Genomic DNA, 25,361 nt, shown 5'->3' on the forward strand with positions numbered 1-25,361 from the left:
CCTGGCTGAGGCAGCAGCCTCCAGTCAGGTTTCTGGACTTTTCATTACTACAAGAACCACAACATTCCTATACAAAAGGTTGTCCCAGGGGCGTCCTTCTGTCTGCACCTTCCTTACCGTGACGCACAAATCACATCTCTACACGACCCTCTTTTCTACTTTTTCTCTTGCTTTTGCACCTTCTCTCCAACGATGGGCATGGGTGCTGCCCTCATGTCCATTACCATGGTCAGGGCCTGGCATGGAGCAGTCTGGCCCCAAGAGCATTGCAAGAGAGGATGCCACTCCCAATTAGGTGCTCTCCAATTAACGCCTGCCAGGGATTTATTGCACCCAGCGTGTGCCCGCGGGCAGGCTGGGCTCTGCAAGGGGCTCCCGGCACCATTGCTGGCCCAGGGCAGCCCCGGCTTCGGAGAGGCGCTCCGGTCACCGGTGGGACAGGGACGTGGGTGGCACCCGGGGGCCCCTCATGCCCGGGCACTGTGCCCCTCCCCGGCCTGACAAGGTCACCCTGGGCAATGCCTGCACCAGGGCCGTGCCGGTGCCCTGACAATGGCCCCTTGTCATGCTGCGCCCGCACCACGCCAGGCGTCAGTGGCGCGGAGGTCGCTGCTGTCACCACCACACCCCAGCGCCTAATGAAAACAACTTTAATGAACCCCGGGTCATTAGCGCGCCGCTCCCCCGGTGTCACAGTTTTGTGTAGCTGGGTGCTAGGGGCTGTAGAAAATGGTTGTTGTGAGGAGCTGCTGGAATTCTCTGTGGCCCCAAAGTGTAAATATTGGGCCAAAGCGCCTCTGTGAATCACATATAGGAGAAAAAAACCCCTGCTGGCAGCTGCATTTTGCCACCAGAGAAGGGAGTGAGGAGATGTAACGAGCTGCGTAGACACGCAGGCTGGGGAGGGTTGGGGAGGAGGCACCCCGGGTGTTGGAGAAAGATGCCCCTGCACCCTGTGGAGAGGGTGTTTCCCCTCCCCCCCTCCCCACAGAGTCCATGGAAAAGGCCAAGACCCCACCTGTGGCCAGTGGAGAGGCTCCACGCTGGATGGAACAGGTGGAGACGCATAGAAGAAGATGCTGTGACCCTACGTTGGAGCAAGCCTCTGCCAGTACTTGCAGCCCACAGAGATGAGCGAGAGAGAGATTTGCTGGGGGGAGGCTGGTGACCCCATGGAGGACTGGAGAGACATTGGGATTTATTACTGCCTGCCATAGCTGTGATCCACGGCGGGGCAGCTGATGAACAGATAAAGCCCTGTGGGAAAGGACTCACATTGGAGAACTTTGTGGAGGACTGTCTGCTGTGGGTGGGACCCCACGGCATTTATTCCACACCCTCCCACTGCTGCACTGTGGGGTCCCACCCACGGCTATTGATGTGCAGCAGGGGCTGGGATGGTTCCTGGCATCAGGTGGAACTGGGTATCCCATGGATTTAAATGGACTGACAGGGGTTTCAGCTCGCCCTGGGGGAGTGCAGGTCCCCATGGGTGGGCTCAGGGGCTGCTTCTCCTCCTCTTTCAGGGTTACACTGCCCAGACAGTCCTGGCACTGCCACCTCGGGCAAACATCCGCTCTGTATCGCTCCATCAGAGGGGCGAGGAGCTCCCGACCGCTCGCAATCAGGGGTGTCATCTCCACTCCGCCTTTGGCCAGCAACAGCAACACCCCGGGACTGGGAGCCAGAGCTCTTGTGTCCACAAGCCACCAGTTTCCAAGTCCCAGTGGCCACGTTCAAACCACCTTTGGGAATGCTCCACCATTGAAGCGGATTCCCAGTTTGCCCAGAACGTGCCGGCACCGCAGGGACCACGGGCGGTGAACCACGATGGGCGACAGCCCCGCTGAGCCCGGGAAGGGGCCTGGGCTGGGGCTGCTTGCTGGTACCAGTGATTCAGTGACATGCAGTAATGCTGAGGGGATGGATATAGATAGAGTTTAACAGACAATTAATTAATAGAATGTCAACTGTTTGTCGTAAAACTTGCTGTCTGGCGTAAATCTTGGTGTTTGCTGTGGTGTGCATGAGTGAGTGACTGTGAAATCAAGTTTCTGTAAACTAAGGAAAGGGCCCCAATTTGTAGTCCCGAATCCCTGTGAAGAGATTGGTTGGAACTTGTGGTAGATATTAGATGGAGGTTGAGATCAAAAACTTAATACAGATCTCGAAGAGCAATAAAACTAAGAGAAAGGAATATGTGGGAAATTAAATATTTCCACCGTGTCTAATCTAATTGATCCAAGATGTGGTGAATCGCATGCAAACAGTTCCTGTGAACCATATCCCTTCTTTGTCTCCTATAAAGTTATGAGTCACGTGGTGTAGCAACTTTCTCCCCCTGATGTCCAATAGAGATACAGATAGAAACTCTTGATTAACTAAACGAAACTAATCTTTTTCAGTGCACAGAACTGTATAACTGAACAAAACCAAAACTTTATTACTATGCACAACTATAACAACAATAAAAAAGACACAATAAGAAAAATAATAAAAATAATAATAAGTGCTGACAATACAAAACATTCAATTTTAAAGCGTCGCTCCCACATATCCGCATCAGCTGGAGCAGAAGCCTGGGTCCTCTGCCTAGAATTAAAACAACAGAAAAGGAAAATTTAGATTTTTTCTAAATTATCTGAGCTTGAAGAGACCTTTTAGTCTCAGTAACACCCACCTGTCTGGTTGTTCCGGTGGGTAAAGCCGCACTCGTTCGGAAGGCGATGACAACCTGAAAGTCTAATGGCAAGGGAACAATATACCACCACAGCCATAGCAAGGACGTTGTCCCTACTGCCTGGCTATAGTGCTGTAGAAAGGAACATTTACCACTCGTGGAGTTGTAGGCGCATCCTGTGATTCAGGCAAGGGAATTGGGGTCTCACCCTCACCAGCGCCGGCCACTTTGTACTGCTCTGCTGCTTGACTGCGTGTTCACCTAACTGTGTTTTTGGACACGCGCAGGCGCAGTTTTCCCCCTACGTCCCCACAGAAAGTACTAGAAAGGGAAGGTTCAAACTGTAACCGTCGCAGTCTAATCCTAAAATGATGGGTAACAATCAAAGTGGAGCCTCTAAGAAGAATCCCCTAGGGTGTGTGCTAGCCCATTGGAAGGAATTGGTGGGATCAGGAGGCACTGAAAAGAAGAAAACACTTATGAAATATTGTAATCAGTAGTGGCCTTGGGATAAATTAGAAGATGGGGCTCAATGGAACATTAGATTATAACACCTTATTACAATTGATGTTATTTCTAAGAAGAGAAGGAAAATGGGATGAAGTTACATATCTGGATATGTTTTACACCCTCCAAAACCATCCAGAGTGGCAAAGGGAGTGTGGATTAGTCCCACCACAAGATCCTATGGTACTAGCACTCGAGAGGGAGAATAAAAAACACAAAGGTAAACTGAGGGGGTGTTGCTCGACGTGCAGTATAGGGCAGAGGTGTACCAGACCCGATAAAATTTACCAGGTACCAGAACAGGATCTGAACGATATTTTTAAGCCTCCCCCTTGGCTGCAGGAACAGGATGAGGACTCGGATGCAGCTTATACTTCTCAGCAAGTTATAGAGTCTATTTTCCACACGTCAATCTCACCTCTTTCCGGGGTGTAAACCTGACTCGCACGTTGTAGCGCTGTCCCGGAGTCAGGGTCCCGGCCGAGGGCAGCACCTGGAAGACACAGCGCTTGTTCTTCCACTGCCTCAGCAGCTTTTGTTTAATGTAAAGTGGCAAATACTTGTCCACCTGGGCACAGGAAGGAACCTTGTGAGGTCTCTTTGGGCTGTGAGGACAGACCCTCAAGTTCCCACAGGGCTCTGAGACACCGTCACAGTGCCAAGAGCACCCACATCCAGACCAGATGTGGCCACTACAGCCTAGAACTGGAGGGAAAACCTGTGGGCAGGGCAGGCACACGGGCAGGCACCATACTTGGAGGAGGACGAATGGGTGAAGGTGGCAGAGAAGTGAAGCATCAGCTGCTCCACAAGTCCAGGTGAACCAGCCTTGCTCCATACCCTCCAATCTCCCTCCCACGAGCCGTCCCCACGCGGTGAGGCACCCACAGCGGCAGAAAAGGCACGAGAGGCACAGAAAACCCAACCGAGAAGTTACGTGTCCCGCGTCGTCTCTTCCTCCTTTTCACAATGGGCTCATTCACGGTGATGGAACAGGGGACCTGGAGTTGGTTGTGGAGCTGGATGGTTGCTTCCTGACTCTGTCCACACTGGACAGCAGCAAACTCCAGTCTGTCCCTGGACACGCAGACGGATGGCTCAGCCACACTGGCACGCAGACGGATGGGAAATGTGGGGCCTTCTTCTGCCTAGTGAGGGGCAGAGCATCCAGCTGAAGGTCCAGGCAACATCTGCTGCTGTCCCCAACCTGACAGCTGCCTCAAAAGGCCGTGCTGGCACAGGGAGGTGAGGAAGGATGCAGTACCTTGATGGGCAGGACAACATTCACTTCTCCCACCGGCAGGTTGGCACTCTGCGGGTCAAAGCTCACTTGAAAGGTCTCTGTCTCACAGAAGGGCAGGTTCTTCACGCAGCCCAGATCCACACTAAAACCTTGAATGGGTGAAAATAAAGCAGCTGAGATACACCAGCATCGTGAAATTGGTCACAAGTATGTTCAGACCGTATGGGTGTCCACAGGACTGTCAGGCAGAAGGACCCTTTGTGTCTCCAGAGAAGACTGCCACTCCTTCTCTCTTGTCACCGCTCAAAGAGAAAGGAATTTCACAGCCTGAATTCAAGACCCGCAGGGTAAAACGGAAACCCATCAGCTGAGGAGCACCAGCAATTCCTTCACCAGGCCCCCAGGAAGGATGCGCAGATCTCTCCAAAGAACTTCCAGGGAAGATTCCCCTGTGCTGTGGTGCTGCTTGGAAGACAATTTAGAGGAGACACCTGACCACCCTTCAGACGCAGCAAGTCACCATCTGATGGTCCTCAAGGACCTGTTTTGAAAGCCTGTTTTGACCTCACAGGCTGTTGTCTCAAGAGAGGCTAAAGCAGCACTGTGCCATTACGAACTCTAAACAAAGCACTTCCAAAGCACCAAGGGTCCCATCTGCTCCCAACACAAGCTCATGGAGCGCACAAAGACACTCAGGAGATGCTCCTGGTAGCCAAGAGCAGAAGATGCTGAGAGGTGACCAAGGTGATCAGCCCACGGAGCCCCCGCAATGAAGCGTCAGGGCAGCCCAGGTGGCTGCACACTGCGGGCCAGGAGAGTTCTGGCTGCAGAGCACCGAGCAGGGGGAGGAAGGAAGAGAAAACGATGCAAAAGAGCACTCAAAACCCTTCCCCGTGGCCCCAGCTCATCTGTCAGAGACAGGTCCTTCAAGCCCGCGGGAAGTCTCTCCAGCATGGGTTACCGGTGCCACACAGAGCCCGTCCGTCGGCGCAGAAGGACGTGGGGAGCTGCCCGGGGTTGGTGATCTTCACGACGTGCGTGTGGATGTCACCAAGAACGACGTGGCCAAAGTCCAGGATGTACTCGGGCAGCTCCACTCTGGAAGGAGAAGCAAGGAGAGTCCTTAAGGTGGAGGAGGATGCAAACAAAGCAGGTGCTTCTGTAGTCACTGCTGGAGAAACTCCAGCCCATGAAGCCCAAGGTCTGATCTTCTGCTAAGAAGACTTTGGTACGTCACGGGGCACCCAGGTCCAAGCTTTTATCAGCTACTAACAGGTTCTTAGAATAAAATGAGTTTAAACAGACACTGGGCACAACTCCTCTGCTGTGAAAAGCCACTGGAAAAAAGTCCTCAGGCTGCTCAATGGTAGCACGTCCAAACTGTCAGGACCAACCCCCTTCTCAAGTCCCCAGCTATTCCCAGAGACAAGGAGCTCCCAGGAGCAGGGGCGCACCACTGTGCGCTACCATCAGAGCACAGGGGCCCTACTAACTTGAGAAGCCTCCGACGAGCACACTGGTCAAAGGCAGCGTCCTCTGGGGAACCGGAGGAGAGAGCTTTCTGCTGCTCCAGGGCGTGCTGCTCTATCAGCATGTTCTCCATCTCCATCTGCAGCCCAACGTCCAGCTGAGGAAAACAAAGACAGTGGCTGGTTAGCAAAGGGAAGTTAATCCCACCCTGCTCTTGGTAAGAAGCAGGAAGAAGTCCTTCACTCTGAGGGTGGTGAGACCCTGGCACAGCTTGCCCAAGGAGGTGGTGGAGGCTTCATGCCTGAAGACATTCAAGGATGAAGCTTTGAGCAACCTGATTTACTTAAAGGTGTCCCTACTCGCTGCAGGGGGTAGATGGCCTCTGCATGTCCCTGCCAATACAGTCTATGATGGGGTCCTTCTGTCCAGCTGCTCAGAATCTGCCAGGACCATATCTGAAGGGAGATGAACTCCAGCACCTTCGCCTGCTCAGCCACCCTTATGCAAGCTGATCTGACCAAACAAGTCAAGGACCTGCCAGAGCTCCAACTAGCTGCCTGTCCCCAGCTGCTGCCAGGGCAGCTCAGACAAAAGCTCTCTCCATGAGGGAACCACATCAGCGCTGACAGCTCTTGGAGACACATCTCAGTTGCTTGAGCACAGTCTTCAGGACCTCCCACTCGGGCACTCAGGAAGCTCAGGCACCCACGGGAAGGACTACTACCAGAGGAGCCCCATGTTTGTGGCCAGCCCAGGGGAGCCAGCTGCAAGGGGGACAAGTGACACAGGGAGAGGGTGGCCCCTGCCAAACAGGGCAGCAGCCGGTCTCACCACAGTGCCAGAGTCGTCCATGGGTGGCTCGCTGGCCGTGGCCTCCCCGACAACCACCGCGTCGTCTCTCTGGCTGCCTCCTCCAAGCTTTTCTTTTGCCTCTTTGAGGATGTGCTCATAGTTCTCATTTCCTGAAGGAAGAAAACAGCCACAAATAGAAGTGTGGGCGCAGCGGCGTCCCCGTTAAAGCTGGGAAGCTCCACACCCCCAGTGTTGGCCCTTCCCACAAACACATTCCTCCAGCAACGCATGGAAAGAGGATGCTGCTTTTCTTCTATGTTCTCTCCCACCCATCTTCCTCCACACAAGGGAGCATCTCATCCCCCCCACCCCTGCCCAAATCCCTGCCAGCCCACATTACAGCTTTCCCCAACACTGCTTTCTAGCTGTCCCCTTTATCCAGGCCACCAACAGATGACACTGGCCAGGATGGCTCTCTGGAGCAAAGCCCATGTGCTTCTAGAAAGCAACCAGAAGAACAACAGCCCTGAAACCTCCAGGCTTGGTGGAGGTGGGTGTGAGCTGCCCTATGAGCATGACGACACAGGGGGACAGAAAAAGACCCCCAGGGGACCTCCCCGAGGAGCAGTCAGACAGTGCTCACCTTTGATTCTCCTCGGAAGGTCCAAATAAATCCTGGGAAAATTCCCCTCTCCTTTCAGCCTGATCTCTTCTGGCTCCAGGTGACCCACTTGGATCTGGAAGGTCCGGCAGAAGACTCCAGGCACTCCCGGCAGGTGATAGACAGTGAGCACTTGCTCTCTGCCAGGTCCAATGTAACCCTGGAGGTGTGGAAGAAGAGGAGGGGAATTCAACCAGAGGGCTTGGCGGAGGGGTGGCTCAGACCACCGGTAAGCTGAGATGAGAAGGCACCTTGCAGGTTCTCACACAACACATCGCCTTCCAGCTTCCCTGCATCCAAAAGCTCAAGTCTCCTACACCGGGCTGTGGTTTGTCCTCCTGCCAACACTGCCCACCCTCTGCCAGACCCAAGCAGCAAAGAAAAGCCCTTCTGCCAGCTGCTGTGGAGGAGGAGCGGCGTGCCCAAACTCTCAGCAGGGCCAGCAGCTCCTGTCACGGCACTGCAATGGCTCCCAGGCTTGTGTCCAAGAGCCTGACTTCTTACTCATGAGCCCAACCAACAGCTCCTGCCTGGGTGGTTACACCGAGGGTACATGGCACGATCTAGACTCACAGTGACCTGCAAACTTACACCCCTGGAAAAGCAGAGGCAGAGGCTCGGACGAGCTCCAGGGATGAAGGGGTTCCCCACAAATCCCCTCCTCACTGGGCTCCTAGAGAAGAGCTGTCTGAGCCTGGAGTTGGGCTCATGCCAAGCAGGTTGAGAGCCAATACAAACAGGTGGCAACACTGCTCAGGGGACAGGGCACAGACACAGCTCTTCTCAGCTCACTGGGCTGGACCTTCAGCTCCCTGCTCGCCCCCCCACGCTGCAGGGAGAAGCTGCTGAGCAGGACACATCCTGCCTCTTGGTCCCCGGAGCCCCGGACTCCAGCTCCCAACACGGCATCTGCAAAAGCAAGTCCTGCCAAGCTGCTTGCACAGCAGCAACTGCCCAGGGCCAAGCAGAGCCGTGTCCTCTGGAGCAGTGAAACCCCTGGAGACTGGCACGAGGACATATGAAAGCCATTTGGCCTCCTCTTCCCATTGCCAGGAGGGACACGGATAGGAATGCTGCTTCAGCTGAGGGATCCAGGCAGAACCCAGGCACTGGGACAGGGGATGCTACGAGCTGGAGGAGCGAGGGGCCGGCGCGAGTTCCGACACAGGAGCTGCGTGCCCAAGAGAGGGACTATTTACATCCTTAGTGCTGACAGGAGGCAGGCAGGGACCTGGAGGAAGTCCTGTCCCACCACCCAACCCTGAGGGGAAGGAGACGCTCAGGAGACCTTGCACCATCCTGCTCCAGTGCCGCTACCAGCACAACTTCACCTGGTACAACTAGGACTCTGCTTGCCCAACCTTTTGTTCCTCCCCTATAACCCCCTCCTGGGCAGCCTGATGTGGAGCCAGCGTCAACCCCTCGTGCTACTCACGGTGCTGGGCAGGACCAGGGGCACGCCAGGCTGAGGACTGTCCGTGGTGGCCGTGCTGGGGCTCAGCACCACGTAGGTGAATCCCATCTTCCCGCTGTTCCGCAGGGTGACCTCTGATTTGGTGACTTCGGTAAACAGCTGGAGAGAAGACAGAGGGGCGGGAAACTGAGGACACACATCTGGATGTTGGCAATCTCCTCCTGCTGACACTGGGATGAGAGCCGATGGACACAACACAAGAGAGAGGCAGAGGAAGAGGGACGGGCACCTGACTCTCCCAGGCCAACCTGAGGAACCCACGCAGGGATTTATGGCAGCGCGCAGAGGTGCAGCAACCACCACAAAAAGCTCAGTAATAAACTGGGGGATGCCCCACTGCTGGAAACATCTGGTCAGGCTGGATGAGGCTCTGAGCAGCCTGACCTAGTGGAAGATGTCCCTGCTCAGTGAAGGTGGACAAGATGACCTCTAAGGTCCCTTCCAACCCAAACTGTTCTAGGATTTTAAGATACAAGTCCTCAGCACTTTAAGGCGTCATCTGACAGCCAGCTGAAACACAAAGGAGGACCATGGCTCCCACCAGGAAGCTTCTTCTGTTACCAGCCCCCTTGAGCTGGGGGTGCTCAGTGGTCTGGACAGCAACCCTTAACTAGTGCCAAGGACCTTCTTGGCCGAGCCCCTATTCAGTCTCTAATCCATCTCCAGTGAGCTTAGTTCCCTCGGACTTCCCCCGCTTCTCGGATTGATGGAGCCCTGGATGGAGCCCTGGATGGAGCAGAGCCTCTGCAAAGGCTCCAAGGAAATTCAGGACAGATCAAGGCAACTGCCCCATCCAGCATGGCCAGCCCACCGTGCTCTCAGTCACCATCCCTTGACCCACTTGTAGGGCATCACTTGTCTTTACGAGGCAGCCACGTACTTGCTGGGATGCCTGGATTCTGCTGGCACTGACAGAGAGGCACTAAGGAGGCATTTCAGAAGGAAAGGGATTTGCAGAGCTTCCAGGGACAGCAAACCAAGGACACGGGGCAAGATGTACAGGGCCAACAGCTGGCAATGTTGGGGGGGCTGACTGAAAAGAGGTAAAATGGGGATTGTTCTGGGACATTCTCTCACACGGTGACTGAAGCCCACAGTAACATTGTTCCTGGTTCCTTTTGTTGGTCTATGGAGAGCACTGAAAGAGACCATCTCCTTGGACCCCAGGATCCGGGAGCGGATCTGCAGATGGATGTCTCAGGGCACAACTCCCTGGAGATCACCGCCTGCCCTGGGAGCCAGAGTTCATTGAAGAGGAGGGATTCCCAGCTTCAGGAAGGGCAATGGAGATGACCATTAAAACCAGCTTGGACACAGGACCTGTCGCCCCAAAGCTGCACCTCCAAGCCAAACAACCAAAGAAGCCAGTGAGAGTCCTGGACCTCGGTGGGCAGCCACCTGCCAGGGATGGTCTCAAGGATTCCTGCCAAGAGAAGTGCCTGGTACCTGCAGCCCGCAGTCCATCTCCGTGCTGTCCAGGAGGTAGTGGATGAGCGAGGCCTCCCCACGCAGCGCAACCTCATAGGTCGGGCCTCCCTCCACGCGGCACAGCGCCGTGACGCGGGCAATGATGTCTGCATGGCCAGAGAAGGTGACCCTGACCCGCTCGCTCTCGCCCGGCTGCAGCACGCCGTACAGCGGCAGGATGTGGAAAACCTGGAGGAAGGGGAAGAGACACTGAGACATCAGGTGTGGAAATGGGTGCAGGAGAGGAGGGAGCCACTGCTTGCAGCAAAGGACAGACGTGGCTGGAGGGCCTCTTCCTCAAACCCAGTCTCATCCTGCAGCCACCCTGCCTAAAAGTGGAAAGACCATGGGGAAAATCTTCTCCCATACTCAGTAATGAATGCGTAAGCTGGGGGAGGCAACGCTGGTGGGAGGTGTAGAAAATCACCTACCTCTGTTTCCAGGGTGTCATCTGCATCTGGTGGCTGTGGGACAGAATCCCCCACCCCTGCCAGGGCTTCAAGTGGTTCCTCCACACTCCCATTCCCGAGGATGCTCTCTGAAGGTGCTGGGCACTCCAGCTGAGCTCCCTCCTCCTTTGGTGGTTTGGCTTTTGTGAAAGAATTTGGTGTTGGAGGAGTTAACCTGGAAAATAACAAAGCTTTGATGGTGGAGCTGCAGTGGGAAGGAGGGAGGGCAGCAGGAGCAGCTCCTTGGCAGGATCCGGCACCAAGGTGGGAGCTCAGCAGCTCCATAAGTGGGTCAGAGCAGGTCAGTGCTTGGGAACGATGCCGGTATAGCGGCAGTGCCGGCAGCCGGGTGCAAGGAGCAGCAGATGGGGACAGGGGTGAACACCTCACCAGGGTGGGGAGCGTGGCAGCAAAGGGAGACACACACGAACCCTGCAACAAGCCCAGACTGGAGGGCAAAGGGACAGAGCCAGGCAGCCATGGGCTGGTACAGACCCAGCAGCACCCTCCCAAAAGCACCTGCCACCCCAGACCATGCCTTCCCCACCTGCAGAGCCACGGCAAGAAGTTCTGTGGCTCAGCCAGACATAGATGAAGAACATCTCCCCAAGAGTGACCCACAGCCGCGGGTCGGTACGAGCAAGCAGCGACGCTGGTGGCTTTTTGTACGTGTAACAAGGCAGGATGGAGCCAGAGCTGGAATGGAGCCGGGGCTGGGATGGGTTGGAGCCTCCAGCCTGCTGTGCCTCAACTGGACAGAGCCCAGCACTGCACGGGACACCCAGGTACCTCAGCTGCCTTCGGGCAGCCTGACTTCTTCTGGGTGAGAAGGGAGGTGCCTGTGCCAATGGGACACACGCACCGGGAGTGCCTGGAAACTCTCCAGCCACACACCGGTCTGACCACCATTCTGTCCATCTCACCGTCACCAGCCCTGACGGTTGATTCCCTCCATGTCACACCCAGTTAGTTTCATCTGATAATTTACAATACCAACAGTGCTTAACGTGGACCAGAAAAATAGATCTGACATGCTGCCCTTCTGCCGGGCTCTTAGTGAGCAATGTGAGGTGTTAATAGCTTGGAGACCGTCTTCATTTCCAGCTCTGCCACAAGGATCACATGGTGTCTCCTGAGGGACCCTGAGAGAGCACATTACCGCTTAATTAACATGCGGAGCAGAAGAGGGAGCTGTCCTAAATGGCCGCAGCGCTAACGAGCCAGCAAAGGGGCAATGCCAAACCCTTTGGAGCAGAGGATCCTGCCAGAAGGACACTCACGACCCTCAAGGCAACAGAGCTGGGTGACTCGGCATCTGCTGGAAGAACCAGCACCTGCGGGCTTGCGTCCAGCAGAGCCAATTGTTCTAGGACTCGGAAGAGCTGCCCCTCAATGGGTAACTTCGCTCCGTTTCCCGGGGCTGTATGGAAAAACCATTGGCTGCTGCAATTAAACTGCCCAGAGTCAACTTCTGACCTATGCAAGAGAGGCCACAGCGGGAAGAACCGCTCGAAAACGCCTTTAGAGATGCGCTACAGCACAACTGAGAGATTGCTCTTGGGCTTGGAAAGCACAGGCCAGTACTGGGTGGCCCTGGTGCCAAGGGACGTGGGGACAAGTCCTCCTACTGACACCTACTGCTGCACCCAAAGCCGCAGCAGAACCCACCGGAACACACAACACACAACGAGCGCCGGAACACACACAACAGCCGCTGTGTGAATGCCATGGGCAGCTGAACACATGAGAACTCAGTTCAAGGTGGCGCTTGCCTCGAGCCGTGGAAATCCCCACCTCAAGCTGTGGAAAAGCCCCACTCCCTGGGCACCTTCCCTGCCTGAAGCTGGGAGGTGCTTTTTCCACAAGGGAAAGTGAAAGGGATTTGTCGGATGCTACACAAACCATCTCAGGCTTTGCAAAGGACAAACGGGACAGCGGACGAAGAGCTTCAAGGAGAGGTACACGTACCTCAGGTGCCTTGTGGAGTCGTCCATCAGGAACAGCCAGTGGTACTGGACGGGCAGCGGGCTGCAGTTGGTCATCTGGATGTGGCGCTGGTGTTCAGTGTCACTCAAGACGCAGCCAAAGTCCAAGGTTGTGGTCTGGATATGGAGATTTGGGAAGAAGACTTCTCCCCGAATGGTGACTTGCTCCTCATGAGGGTGCTCAGGAAACTGTATCTTCAGAGTTTTCTCTGCTTCCCAACTATTCCAACCCTCTTCAAAAGCAGGGTTAAACCCGATGGAGAGATTAAGTTCCTTCCCGGTCCCCAGCTTTATGGGCTGCAAGAAGATGACGAGTATTAACCACTGGTGTGATGAAGTTCCGAGGTCTGGTGGCACAAAACGCCTCAGTGTTCAAAGTGCAACCCCAACGTGGGCTTCTTGCTTCAGCCTTCATTTTCTTTATAACGTGCCCCTGACCATGCAGCACAACTTTCTTCTCTGAGACTCTCAGGCTCACCCCCTTGTGCTCTGCACCCATAATGCAAGAGGGAAATAAATCCTGGCGTGCCCTGACTCTAGAGGAACCCCTTTGTCTTCACACTCAACATGAGCCCTAGGGCACTGTGCCCTCAGCCTGGAGAGGGCTCATCACCTGCATGGCAACGGTGGCCGTGCTTCCAACATGTCTCTAGCAGAGCCCATGTCTCACACCTCCCACCGCCAGCAGCGCAGGTGACAAGCGCCTCGGCCTTCCCAAGGGCAGAGCTGCCCCCAAAGAGAGCAAGCAGCTCTTCAGGTCACCCAAGGAGGGCTTCCAAGAGACACCTTCACCTCACGGTTGGCCCACACCTAGGTTCCTGCTCCGAGTTGTCTTAGAGCCAGGAGGTATTTCCCCAACTGAGGTGGTCTTTTCTCTCCTTTTCAAACCTGATGCTGTTCATGCCAACTGACTGCCAATTCAAAGGAATAACCACCTCTCCTGGAGGGCTTCCCAACGGAAACGCATCCCCATCCCCCTCCTTCTTCAAACCCCACCAGCGGGAAGGTCTGGGGCTGCTCACCTGGTCTGGCAGGGGCTGCTGGGACGCACTGCAGACCCAGAAGGGTTGCTCTACCATCAGGACGATGCTGAGCGGCAGGGAGGAGGTGTTTTTTAAAGAGAGAGGCTTGTACTGAAGGCTCAGGACATCGCTGGGTTGCTAAAGACAAGGGGAAAAAACAGGGAGGGGGGTGAGTCACCGCCCTTCGGTGAAGTTAAGCAGTCCCACCTCTAAAAACATGGTTGCTTTGCTCACAGACCACTTCACGGGGGGGTTGGGGGGTGAGGAGGGCGCTTGGCATCCATCGGCCACAGCGACCTGCTCTCCCGCCCCAGTCCCAACACAGGAGGATGGCTGTGAGAGGCCCATGCTGTTCTTGTGGGTCCCACACACCTGGCCATGGGCTCAGCAGCTCGATTCTGCCTCCAGCTCAACACAGGCAAAATAGAGCTGGAGAGATGGACCCAACCCCACAGGGGAGAAATGATGATCTCAGTGTTGATGGCAATAGCTTGGTCCTGCTCAAACCAATGGCAAAGCCCTGAGGACTTGGAGAAGATGTTTAACTTCCTTCCCTGAAGGCCATCACACCCCTCCATGGGCTTTCAGTCCTCAGCCATGCTACTAAACACCAGGACCCAACCCAGAGACCTACCTTCTCCACCCGGGAGGACATTGCTCTGGGCGACACTTGCAGGGTGGGAGCAATGAACTCGCACGTGACAGCCACTTGCATTATCCGTCTCTTCCCAAACTGGTTCCCCACGATGGCATGACACACCAGCCGCTCCTTCACTACCTGTGGGCAAGAGTCACACGTCACCCACCAAGTGCCAGCAGCGAGCCCAGAAAACACCATGGAATTTGCAAGCCGTGGACACAGAAGGAATTTGATAGCCTGGATAAACCCATGCCATGGGATCTTGGCCATCAACCCTCCACAACTATTACACTGCCATAAAGCTACAGTCACTGGTCTCCTTGCTAGTCCTCTCTTCATGCTCCATCCTACTTATTCTGCTCTCCCAAAATCCTTAGTGCTACACCCCAACGTCCACAAAAGGCACCCACAAAGTCAGGTGGAACTGGAATAATCCCCCCCCTCCCGCAAACTGTTATCGCCACGATGTGCCCTGCTGCTCAGCATGATCATCATGCTGAAAAACATCATCTAGGTCCAACCCCCTGCCATGGGCAGGGACACCCTCCCTAGACCAGGCAGGCCAAAGCCCCATCCAACCTGGCCTTGAACCCTGCCAGGGATCCAGGGGCTTACACAGCCTTGCTGGGTAACCCATTCCCTTGATTTCTCATGGTTCTACTTCCCCAGGTTCCTCCCCCTCCACTCTTCACAAGAATCACAAGAATCTCAAGGTTGGAAGAGACCTTTGAAGATCATCGAGTCCAACCATTCCCATCCTATGCTAAACCATATCCCTAAGTACCTCATCTACCCTTTTTTTGAACACATCCAGGGATGGTGACTCAACCACCTCCCTGGGCAGCCTGTTGCAGGCCCTGACAACTCTTTCAGTAAAAAATTTTTTTCTAATATCCAATCTAAACCTGCCCTGGCACAGCTTCATGTCATTTCCCCTTGTTCTATCTTCTGTCACCTGGCTGAAGAGACCATTGCACACCTCTCTACAACCTCCCTTCAGGTAGTTGTAGGTGGTGATAAGGTCTCCCCTCAGCCTCCTCTTCTCCAGGCTAAACATCCCCAGCTCCCTCAGCCGTTCCTCGTAGGATTTGCCCTCCAGCCCCTTCACCAGCCTGGTTGCCCTTCTCTGCACTCTTCCCCCTCTGGTACAGCTCCACAAGCCAGCTCCTCCCAGGAGCCTACAGCCTTCACAACTCTTGGGTTGTACGTGCACCGCAGGGAGTTGGGCTTCTGACCAACCTCAAGAGTACCAACTTCTCAAGACCCAAAGCTACATCTGCTCCCCATGCTCTTGCCTCACAGGTGCCCTTCACAGGGCTTCCCAGTGCCCTTCTCAAGATTTCCAAGCAAGACACCCTCTCCAATGCCCTAAGCATTTTAGTTTCTTTCTTGGACCTTTTTCTCCACCTCAGCAAAACCTCGGGACTCACAACTGCACGGGGACAGTCCCACCGCAACCAACTGAGCCGGGAATCACATCTTGGAGCCTCCGCCGAGGCAACCCTTTCAAAACACCTTTCAAAACACAGCAGGAGCTTCATGCAGATTTATTCCACCTTCGCCTAAACATCTGTGCCCAGTGAGCCTGGAGCAAGGGAATGCGCCCCAGGCTTAGCTGGCAGCTCCTCTGCAGAGCTTCCCCTGGAAAGAAGGGGCCAGGAAGAAGACGACACAGCGATCCCGCTGAGCTACCCCCGCTCTGAGCTGCCATCCAAGGGCGCTGCCGGACCTGACCGCCCTTGGGACACGGGGCCGGCCGAGAGCCTGGGGTGAGCTGTTCTGGGAATACTGATACAAGTGGAACTGTCACTTCTAATGATCCCTGGGAGCAGCTTCCCCCATGGAGAACATCACTCCCACCATTCTGGCTGCTGCGCTGGGCTCGTTTTTCTCCTCCAGGACTGGGCTCTAAGCAAGCCCTCTGCCCATGTTTGTCTGCAGAGGGAAAATAACGCTGCTCCCAGACGCTCCCCTCCCTTCCCAGGGCCTTTGTTTTACTCCCTGCTTCCCCCAGAGAAATTACCTCGCGGTTTCTCAATCCACTCCCTGCCTCTGCTCCTAGGCTAAGCCTAACTTATTTTCTCTGCCCTTCCTTCCCTGTAACCCACCGTTTGCCCCTGTTCCTTCAGCCCCTATTTTGGTATGGGCAAGTTGCCTTGATGGTAGCTATAGAAACACCCCAAAAAAACCCCTTGGGAACTGATGGTGGCCAGCAAGGAGTGCAACTGGTGCTGACATGGTCACTCGGGGCGTTGAGATATTTTCTTGAAAGCACTTGTTCATATTCCCAGGGAGAAGTCAAGGGGCTGCAGGAGAAGCCCCAGTGGAGGTGATGCGATGGGGAAAGCTCAGCACCCGGGGGGGAACCTCACCTGAGGAGTGCTGGAGGAGCCTTCCAGAGTCATCTCCACAGTCTGGCCTGGCATCAGCTCCACTGTCAGGGGTTGAAGCTTAAACACGGGACTGGCAGGTCTGGAGGTCTTGGAGGAACCTTTGCCCTTGGTTTGGGTGGCAGGGAGACAATCACGACGGGGAGATGGGGGGGAACCTTCCATTCTCCAATAGAGCTGATGGATGCGTCGTCCTGCGTTCGTTATCTTGAAGCGGTAACAACAGGGACGTAGGCTAGAAGAGAAGCAGAGATGGAAAATGGCTCAGGAACTGCCTCTTCCCAGCACCCACCTGGCTTCAGTGCCCCGCTGGCCTTATCTGACCACTCACCCAGCAACAAATCCACCTCCAAAACCACTGACCCAGCTCAAAGTTACACCAAGAGCCAGACCCTGGTTGCCCCTAAGTTTATCAGCATCCAGCAGCCGGTCTGTTTGCGCAGACCAACCCACCCAACCTCAGGAGACTTCTCCTCCATTCAGGGCCGGTCCTGCAGCCACCATGGCTGCTCCGTGCTGTGGCAGCTGGCAGAAGAGACAGCAAGGAAAACAGGCAGGAGAAGGGAGGAAAGAGTATCTACATCTGATAGAGAGCAGCCTGGCAGGGGACAGGAGAGAGACAGCAAGCTCAGAGATGATACAGGGCAAAGACAAATTCTGCTGCTCCTCCCGGACTCCCTGGGGCAGAAGGGAAACCGAACAGCGCTGGTAACTTAGCCAAGGAGTTGCTAACAAGCTACTGCCAAGGTTCTCTGCCGCTGCCAGACGATACTCCACAGCCAGTGAAGAAGCCAGCAAGGCTACTGCAAAAAGTACTCTGTACTGTGTTTCTACTTGTAATGTCACGTTTCCCTGCTGGAGGCTTCTGGAACCTGCTGTTTTCTTCCAAATCTTAACTCCATCAAGCCAGAAAATACATGGATTCTGACCCAGGGCAAGTCGGGAAACATTTCCCAACTGGTGTCTGGCTCAGTGGCTTTCTGAGGGAATCGAACAACTTGAAAACCGCCCAGAAAACATTTCTAAAGGAGTTCCTGGGGCTTCAGTGGCACCGAGCCAGAACTTGGAGTGCTGGAGGAGAACCGGCCCCAAGGATTTCAGCAGAACTCCTCCTTGCTGGGCCCACAGTAGAGCCTGGAGCAGACAGATAACTTACCTGAAGTGGGGGCCCAAGTTGAGCTCCGGAGCAAGTGGTTTGTCCGTGACGATGGTGGTGCCAATGCCGAAAGCCCGGATCAGGACGTTGTAGCTGTGGCTGTTCTCTATGGACACGATCACCTTGTCCTTGAATTGTTCAATGTCATCCAAGTTTGCTATGACAGTCACAGCCACCTTGGTCTCGGGGGGGATCACTCCTTTACTGGGCTCAATCCTGCAGCGCGAGCGTTTGCCAGCCTGTAAGACACGGCAGACGCTAAGTGAGCACGGACACCACGGACGCTGCTCTCTTCTGGGGTGCAGGAGAAAGGACTAAAGACATGAGGGTAAATCCATAAAGGCTTCGTTTCCCTAAATCCAAGCGTCTGGAAACAGCAACTATGCTGGAGCTTGTATTGCACCCTCCTTTAACAGACCCACTTCTTTAACCCTGTTTTGCCCAGCCCAAGGGATGCTCATCCTTGGGAGAAGCTTTATTCCCCTCCAGCCTCCCCTAGGGAGAGCACACCAAGGCAAGCTGCATCTCTCCTGGCTTCCCCACAGACGGGTTTGCACAAAGGCTCAAGGCCAGGACTGCTCAAACCCCACTGCAGCAGCCATGCAGCCGGGGGATATGGCCGAGAGCCTGAAGGATAAACTCTGCCAAACGGGTTGAGCAAAATCCTGATGCCCAAAGTCTTCTTTCCCCAAGAGTTGGGCAGTGCTTCCCAACAGCCCCCCCAGGACTGAAGCACTCCGTTCCCACTGATCATCAGCCGCAGTGAGGTGCCCTGGCACTCTCTGCTTCGGGAAATCCAGCTCTGAATGTTTACAGAGGGGCAGTGAAGAAACAAGCAGGAAGAAACCTGCCAGCTGTGCCCTGTGGGCACGGCCCCAGCTTCCTCTCTCTTCCTCTTGTTTTTTCCAGATTGCCCTTTACAGATGGGGCGATCAGGGCACTGGACCCCCCAGTCCTTCTAAAGTCACATTCACAGGGAGCAAGCTGGCAGCAGAGCAATGGTCTCCATCACCAGGAGGAGCTTGAAACAGACGCAGAGAGAGCAGGGAGATGATCAGGAAAACCGTGCTCCTTTCAGGAGAAAAAGGCTACGGGCTTCTCTTCATCTCAGAGCTCCAAATACACAGCTCAGAGCAAAACACCTCCCACAATGTAAAGCCAGAACTTGTGAAAAGGACCTGGCATCAATTTCTGCTCAACCATCCAGGAAAACTCCCTGCCTCCCTGAGGGGTCCCCCAGTGCTGGGCTTCTCTTGCTGCGCTGCGGTGGAATACCTTGCTGCTCTCTCAGATAGCGACATGGAAACATCACGTGCAAAAATCAAGTCCCAGGCTGCTATGGAGCCATCATTTCTGTTGGGAAATATCCCCACAGATACTTACCACCTCTGCCCGGAAGGACGCAGGGATAACACTCTGGTTGGAGAGGTAGAGAGTGCGAGAAGCGTCCGCCAGAACTTGGATATCGCCAAAATCGATCTTGCTGGGATACACGTGGACAACTGGTCCCTCTCCAACGGCCTTCAAGCTGATGTCCTGTCCAGGTAGGGAAGATTAAAAAAACAAAGGCAAGGGAAAGTTTAAAGAAGAGATGGCTCTCAGGGCACCCCTAGACTGGAGGGTGATTACGGCTGTCGGTCGTTTGAGGTGTTGTAACACTGATGCAGAAGGCCTGGAGCAAGTGTGGGATCTACAGTGATCCCATCAGGAAGCCACAGGCCCCTGTTACTGGGGGATAAAGAAAACCAGCTCCCCACACTTGTATTTTCCCCCTTGCTCAGCTCTCCTTCCTCTACCCCATGCCTGCTCCTGCCCCTTTTCTTGCTCCCGCTCCTTTTCCCGCTGGATCTTGCCCCAAACTGTCCTCTAGGACTTCCAGACAGCCACACTTGGCCGGTAACTTCTTCCGCATCCCCCACAAAGCTGCCCCCTGAAAACCAGCGCGAGCCCCCAGCAAAGCAGGCTCTTGGCAGCAGAGATCACGTCCGTTGGCTGCCTCTCGGTGCTGCCTCTGGGCACTCCCAGTACTACAGGAACAAGAGATTCATTATTCATTCTGTCCCTCAAGCAGGATTGCTTTTCTCTCCAGAGCCTGAGACCCTCCAAGTTTTCTTCTTGTAAAGGCCATGGTAGGAGGAGGAAGACGGGTTCCTGTGCTGAGCCACCTTCTCACAGCGCTAAAAACCAGGGAACTTCATCTGCTCTGGTTGGACTTCACCAGTTCCGAATCATAGAACGGTCTGGCTTGGAAGGGACCTCAAGGACCAGAGAGCTCCAACACCCTGCCACAGGCAGGGCCAACAACCTCCATGCCTGGAGCTACACAAGGTTGCCCAGGGCCCCATCCAACACTCCCTTGAACACTCCCAAGGATGGGGCACCCACCCCTTCTCTGGGCAGCTCCTTCCAGGCCCTCACCACTCTCTCTGGAAAGAACTTCCCCCGATATCTCATCTAACCCTTCCCTCCTTCAGTTTCACTCCATCCCCCTTGTCCTGCCAGTGTCTGCCCTTTGGAACAGCTGATTCCCTCCTGTTCCTCTCCTCCCTTCAGGGACAGGAAGGCTGCAATGAGGTCCCCTCAAAGCCTTCTCTTCTCCAGGCTGAACAAGCCCAGCTCCTAAGAACACTTCAACCTTTCAACAGAACCCGAACACACAGAACTCCCAGCACTGACAATCTCTGTGCGATTCACCGGAGGACACGGAGTGGGATTTAACCTCAGGACAAACCAGCCTCTGTGATGGAAAACCTTTAACGATGGCCCACTTGAGGAAAAGGCACTGACAGCTGTCAGAATCACTAGTCCAGTTCAGGCAGAAGGAGCAGCGTCTGTAAACGCTCGTCTCTTGACAGCGCACTGTGCAAGAGCCAAAAAACCCCCAACAAGCCACGTACCAAGGCTGGTACCTCAAAAATAGGAAGCTAAAGCTGTGTGATGATAGATGTTTCATCGCTCCGGGAGGAGGGAGGTAGGGAGAGCTGAGGTCTTACTGATGCTTGCCCAGAGCTGCCAGGAAGAAGGAGCTGGAGGGAAGAGCTGTGTCTCACCAGCTGCCTTGGCTTCCCGGTAGCAGTGGGGTGGAAGCAGCAAAGGCAGGGCAGAGCCCTCTGGAGGTGGACACAATAACATCTGGAAGATGCTCAGGCTAGCTGGTTTTAACAAGGGAACGTGCACTAACACAATGAATCCTCACCAAGGAGAAGGCTTATTAAAAAGCCAACGAAACTCTTCATCTGCTGTCTTCTTCAAGGGGGAAAGAAAAACCCTGTTCAACAGCGTGACGGGCAATGTGACACCCGTGAAAGGCGACAGGAGTTTTGCTCTGGGTAATACTGCTGCACGTACAAACCCCAGCACCACTCTGGCTTTGCTTCTGGGTACCATAACGTCACGGTAGATCCTTTAGGAAAGAAGAGCATCTGTCCCTGGCAGACAGCCGTGGTCCAAGTGACCACCAGTAACCCCAGGTCTGGGTTTTACCAGCTCCTTCCCACAGAGGATGACAGAATACACCACACCAAAGCTGGCACGCAGCCGCTGCAAACCCAACACCAAGCGACAGACACCCAGAGGGACTCAACGCAACGCAAGGTGCGGCCGCAGACTCGGTATCCGCGCTGACGGGGTGACTTCAGAGCCAGCTCGCGCTCTGCTCCATCGTGACGCACTGCAGCCACTCCCCCGGGGTCAGGCTGACGTCACAGGATCCCTATGGGGAGGATTTGCCACCAGTGCAGCATGTGCAAGTTGATGCTCTGCTAGCCCAGAAAACTTCAGATGAATCCACTACTGTGCTTAGGCTATAGGAAACAGGGAGAATGCCGCCCCATGGCTAGAAACTCCCATCCCTGAGCTCAGTACACCCAGGGAAGCCTCTACCGGCGCTCGCGGCAAGGGAGCGTAAATGCTGCATGTTAAAGACCGACTTCACGGGCTTGTGGAGCCACTCAACCCCCTGCCAGGGAGAGCTGGGATCCTCCAGCTGAAGCACAAGGAAAATGAAGATGACGTTCACTTCCAAAGGCAAATACTTTAGGCAAGGTGAAGCTTTGAACCCAGAAGCTGTTAGCTCAAGGAGAAAAGATTTGCAAGGAACCTGCAGTTAAACGGCAGGCTGGTTCTAGAGGGCAGAAATCCCCCTTTTCCAGGGAAACACCCCGTCTATGCCCAAGCAACTGGTTTGTCCCACTTCAGGCTTGCCTGTCTCTCCTACCAGCACAGCCACAAAGGCCAGGCTTGAGATGTTTCCCGGCATCCAGGGATTGAGCAGCATTGTTTCCATCTGTTTTAATGACAGTTTCAATCCCCAGCCTGCTTTCAAAAGGCCAGCCTCCCTTTTGGGTACAGAAAGCTTAAGGTTCCTGTAGCATCCTACTTCATGCTCAGAGAGATGGCAAGACATCCTGAAACAGCCGCTTCCAAAGTTAATATCATTCTAAACTTAAATTTAATTAACTACATTTGTTCTAGATTTCAGCTAGATGAAGCCAGGACACTACACAAGGCATTCTCCTGCCTACATCTTGCTGTCACTGCTGCTGCTGTGCATGCCTGAACGCTAACAGCATCTTTCAGGAGGCTCCAGAAACATCGTCAGGAATGCTTCACCATTTCCAAGCCTGTGCTGGAAAAAGGAAGAGTCCCTGCCTTGCAGATGCCAGGGGTGTGGAGATGCACAGGGCTTTACGCAGATAAGACAGATACTTCTCGACGTGATGGGCCAAGCTCTCAGCGTGGTTTCTCACACAGGGTGTCCCAGTGCCCTCCTGAACAAAAGTTCCTGCTCTGAAGCAGCAGCTCCTGCTCACCTAATCACGCAGCAGAGTCTCAGCTCCAGGGACCATGCTGAGTTGCAGACTGCGCTCGTTATCCTGTCTCCCCTATCTATAATGATGTGCCACATCGGACTCTCAGACTGTCACCTGCCCAAGAAGTCCCACCAGCCTTCCTCTCCTCTAGACCTTGGCTGTTGCTTGTACCACGAACCCCTTTCCTTGTCCACCCTGGCTGCGTACTGCAGCCCCGGGAAGGATCCCTGGAATTAGGAACCTCGAGGACTCACCAATGGGGATTTCTTGTTCCCAAGCACAGCGAGCACAGCAGAAGCAGACTGATGTCCCAACTTCTGGGCTTCCAGCACCAACGGGACCCTGACAGTGCTGTAAGGCTTGATGATCCCAGAGAACACGGGGCTGCAGTACAGCACAGCATCACCCTGCTTGTGCTTCTGTAAGAGACAGAATCAAACCCAAATTCAGAGTGACCTCCGAAGAAACCTGCACTCCTTAACATCTACCATTGGAACCCAGCTAGGAGAGCGGGATGGGCTTTGAATCCCAAGGGGGTCCAAAAGCTGCTGCACCCACAGGCATACACACCCATGCCAGCAGCCTCCTCACAGCAGCTTTTCAACACCCTGCATAAAATCAACCTAAAGACTAGAATACAAACCTCTTCCCAAAGTCTATATGCGGGGGGGGGGGGGGGTGGTGCGGTTCTTCTACACCCAAAGGTTTGCTGAAAACAAGAACCCATCTGAATATAAACCAGCAAGGTCTTACCCCACCCCTTTGTTATTATTTTTCATCCCCTTAATAAACCCCTGGATAACTCTTGAGGGCAGATGCGATGCCAAACCTGAGGAAGGAGCCTGTAGCAGGCTGGAACGCGGCTCTTGTTCACCAGGGTCAGCGGCCGCTCGTACTGGAAGTTTAGGAAGCACCGGCCAAATGTCACAGTGGGGTCCCGCACTTCCAGCTCAGGAGCGATGCATCTAGGCAAAGAGATGTCCCAAAGGGAATTAGAGATACTGAGAGAACGTAGAATTTGTTTCCTCCTTGAATAGGGCACAGAGGAGCGGAACACATTTGTCACTGTCAGACAGACATGTATTACCCCGACAGCAATAAATCACCTTCAGCTTCCTGTATTCCCTTTGATTCCCACAGCAAGCCCTGAGCTCTGGAGGAACCTTCCCACCAAGGATTGGTGCAGTATGGCCCAGTATCTCAGCAGAAACTACTCCCTCCTCTCCAGAAAAGGGGCCTGAAGAGCCTCAACTGCTTGCTGTGGCGATGGAAGGTCCGAGCCAGCCCCTGCCTTACGCAGTGGGTGGTTGTTAAAAATAAAATCACAGCCCAGACACTGACCAGACGGCGGAAAAGCACCAGTGAGCTGCATCCTACTGGTAATGACACCAACACCCACAGCACAGCGGGATCCAGCCTGGCTGCAGCAGGGATGACTTCCAGCTTAAGTGTGAGAACATTCATGCTCAAAAGGACCAGAGGGAAGCAGCAAAACCTGAGCTCTCCTCAGCATCAAGGACTCTGTTTCTCCTTCGGAAGATCTTGCTGTTATTTTTCCTGCACCAGTCCTGCCCTAAGCCCCTTCCCCATTAGCACGTGCCTTTGTTAAGCCAGACAGACACCAGGCTGCTCCCCACATCCCAAAGGAACACTGTGCTTTGGTGGCAACCCAGACACAGTTCCCCCACTGACTGCTTGCAGGAAGGAGGAGAGAGACAGCCCTTTGGAAGTCTGTTACACCTCACCCACCAAAGAAATAGGTCTATAATTAATCTAATTAATATAATTAGGAAAAGGCTGGGGGCTGTGCCTGTCTGGTGAGCACAGATGCTCCTCAACACTGGCTGCTTTCAAAGCCCTGCTTAACGAGCTCATTAAGTAATACTTCTCGTTTGGAGCTGGCCTTTGTGTGAGGGGAGGAGAGACGATGCACCAGGAGAGAGGACACGCCGCAAAGGAAAGCGCCGATACCCGTCTGTGAGGAGCAGCCCCAGCACCTCCTTGCCGACACCGTCCACATCCACCACCAGCGCCAGCTTGTACTTCTTCACGGTGTTGGAGCACAGGGTGACCTGGTGACAGAGAAGAGCGTCAAAGACCTTCACCACCCCCAAAAACTATCGTTCCGTGTGTGGCGTCCCCTGATTCTCCTTCCATGGTAAGGAGAAGGATTTTCCCCTCATCCTTCTGCTGCTCCATGTGTAGAGCAGAGTCTGAGAGCAATAAAGGTCTCCTGACAGCATCTGCTTGGTTCAACACCCTGTGTGGTTAACAGGGTGTGTGTAAGCTGAATTAAAGCCTAATCAGACAACTGCTCTGCTCACCACTGTATTAAAATTAATCTCAGTTCTAATCTCAGATACAACAGCGTAAATCCCGGGGCAATGCATTACCTCAAACCCAGCGAGTTCAGCTTTACAGCCAGGGCCAAATGCCAAGGGCCCCAGAAGTTGGGTGCAGGTCACACGTGGCAGAGCTGCTTCAGCCCCCCCTAGGGATGGCTGCAGTGAATGCAGCTCCTCTGCTCACTGGGAGAGGGAAAACAAGTCCGGGAAGAAAAGCAAACTGCTTTACACAAGGGCATCTCTCTAATGGCCACCCGCTGTCCTCATCC

At 54.4% G+C, this 25,361-nt stretch overlaps 1 protein-coding gene and 1 long non-coding RNA gene across 2 annotated transcripts; both read right to left on the reverse strand.

Moving 5' to 3' along the window:
- Positions 1-3,605: 3,605 nt before the first annotated feature.
- LOC311200955 lies at positions 3,606-4,498 on the reverse strand. The gene is made up of 3 exons (XR_014617846.1): positions 4,452-4,498; positions 4,114-4,335; positions 3,606-3,680 (listed from the first exon to the last, which is right to left on the reverse strand). It is a non-coding gene; the product is annotated as an uncharacterized lncRNA (long non-coding RNA).
- An 858-nt stretch (positions 4,499-5,356) lies between these two features.
- On the reverse strand, positions 5,357-12,785 carry LOC311200820 (hydrocephalus-inducing protein-like; the record flags this gene model as incomplete). The annotated part of the gene is made up of 8 exons (XM_084275125.1): positions 5,357-5,528; positions 5,924-6,057; positions 6,732-6,862; positions 7,336-7,513; positions 8,789-8,926; positions 10,274-10,483; positions 10,726-10,918; positions 12,712-12,785. The coding sequence occupies 8 exons, from the start codon at positions 12,783-12,785 to the stop codon at positions 5,357-5,359; spliced, it is 1,230 nt and encodes a 409-aa protein (XP_084131251.1).
- Positions 12,786-25,361: the final 12,576 nt, after the last annotated feature.

The sequence above is a fragment of the Gallinula chloropus genome (assembly GCF_964237585.1).
Source record: "Gallinula chloropus genome assembly, chromosome: 25".
NCBI classification, from domain to species: Eukaryota; Metazoa; Chordata; class Aves; order Gruiformes; family Rallidae; genus Gallinula; species Gallinula chloropus.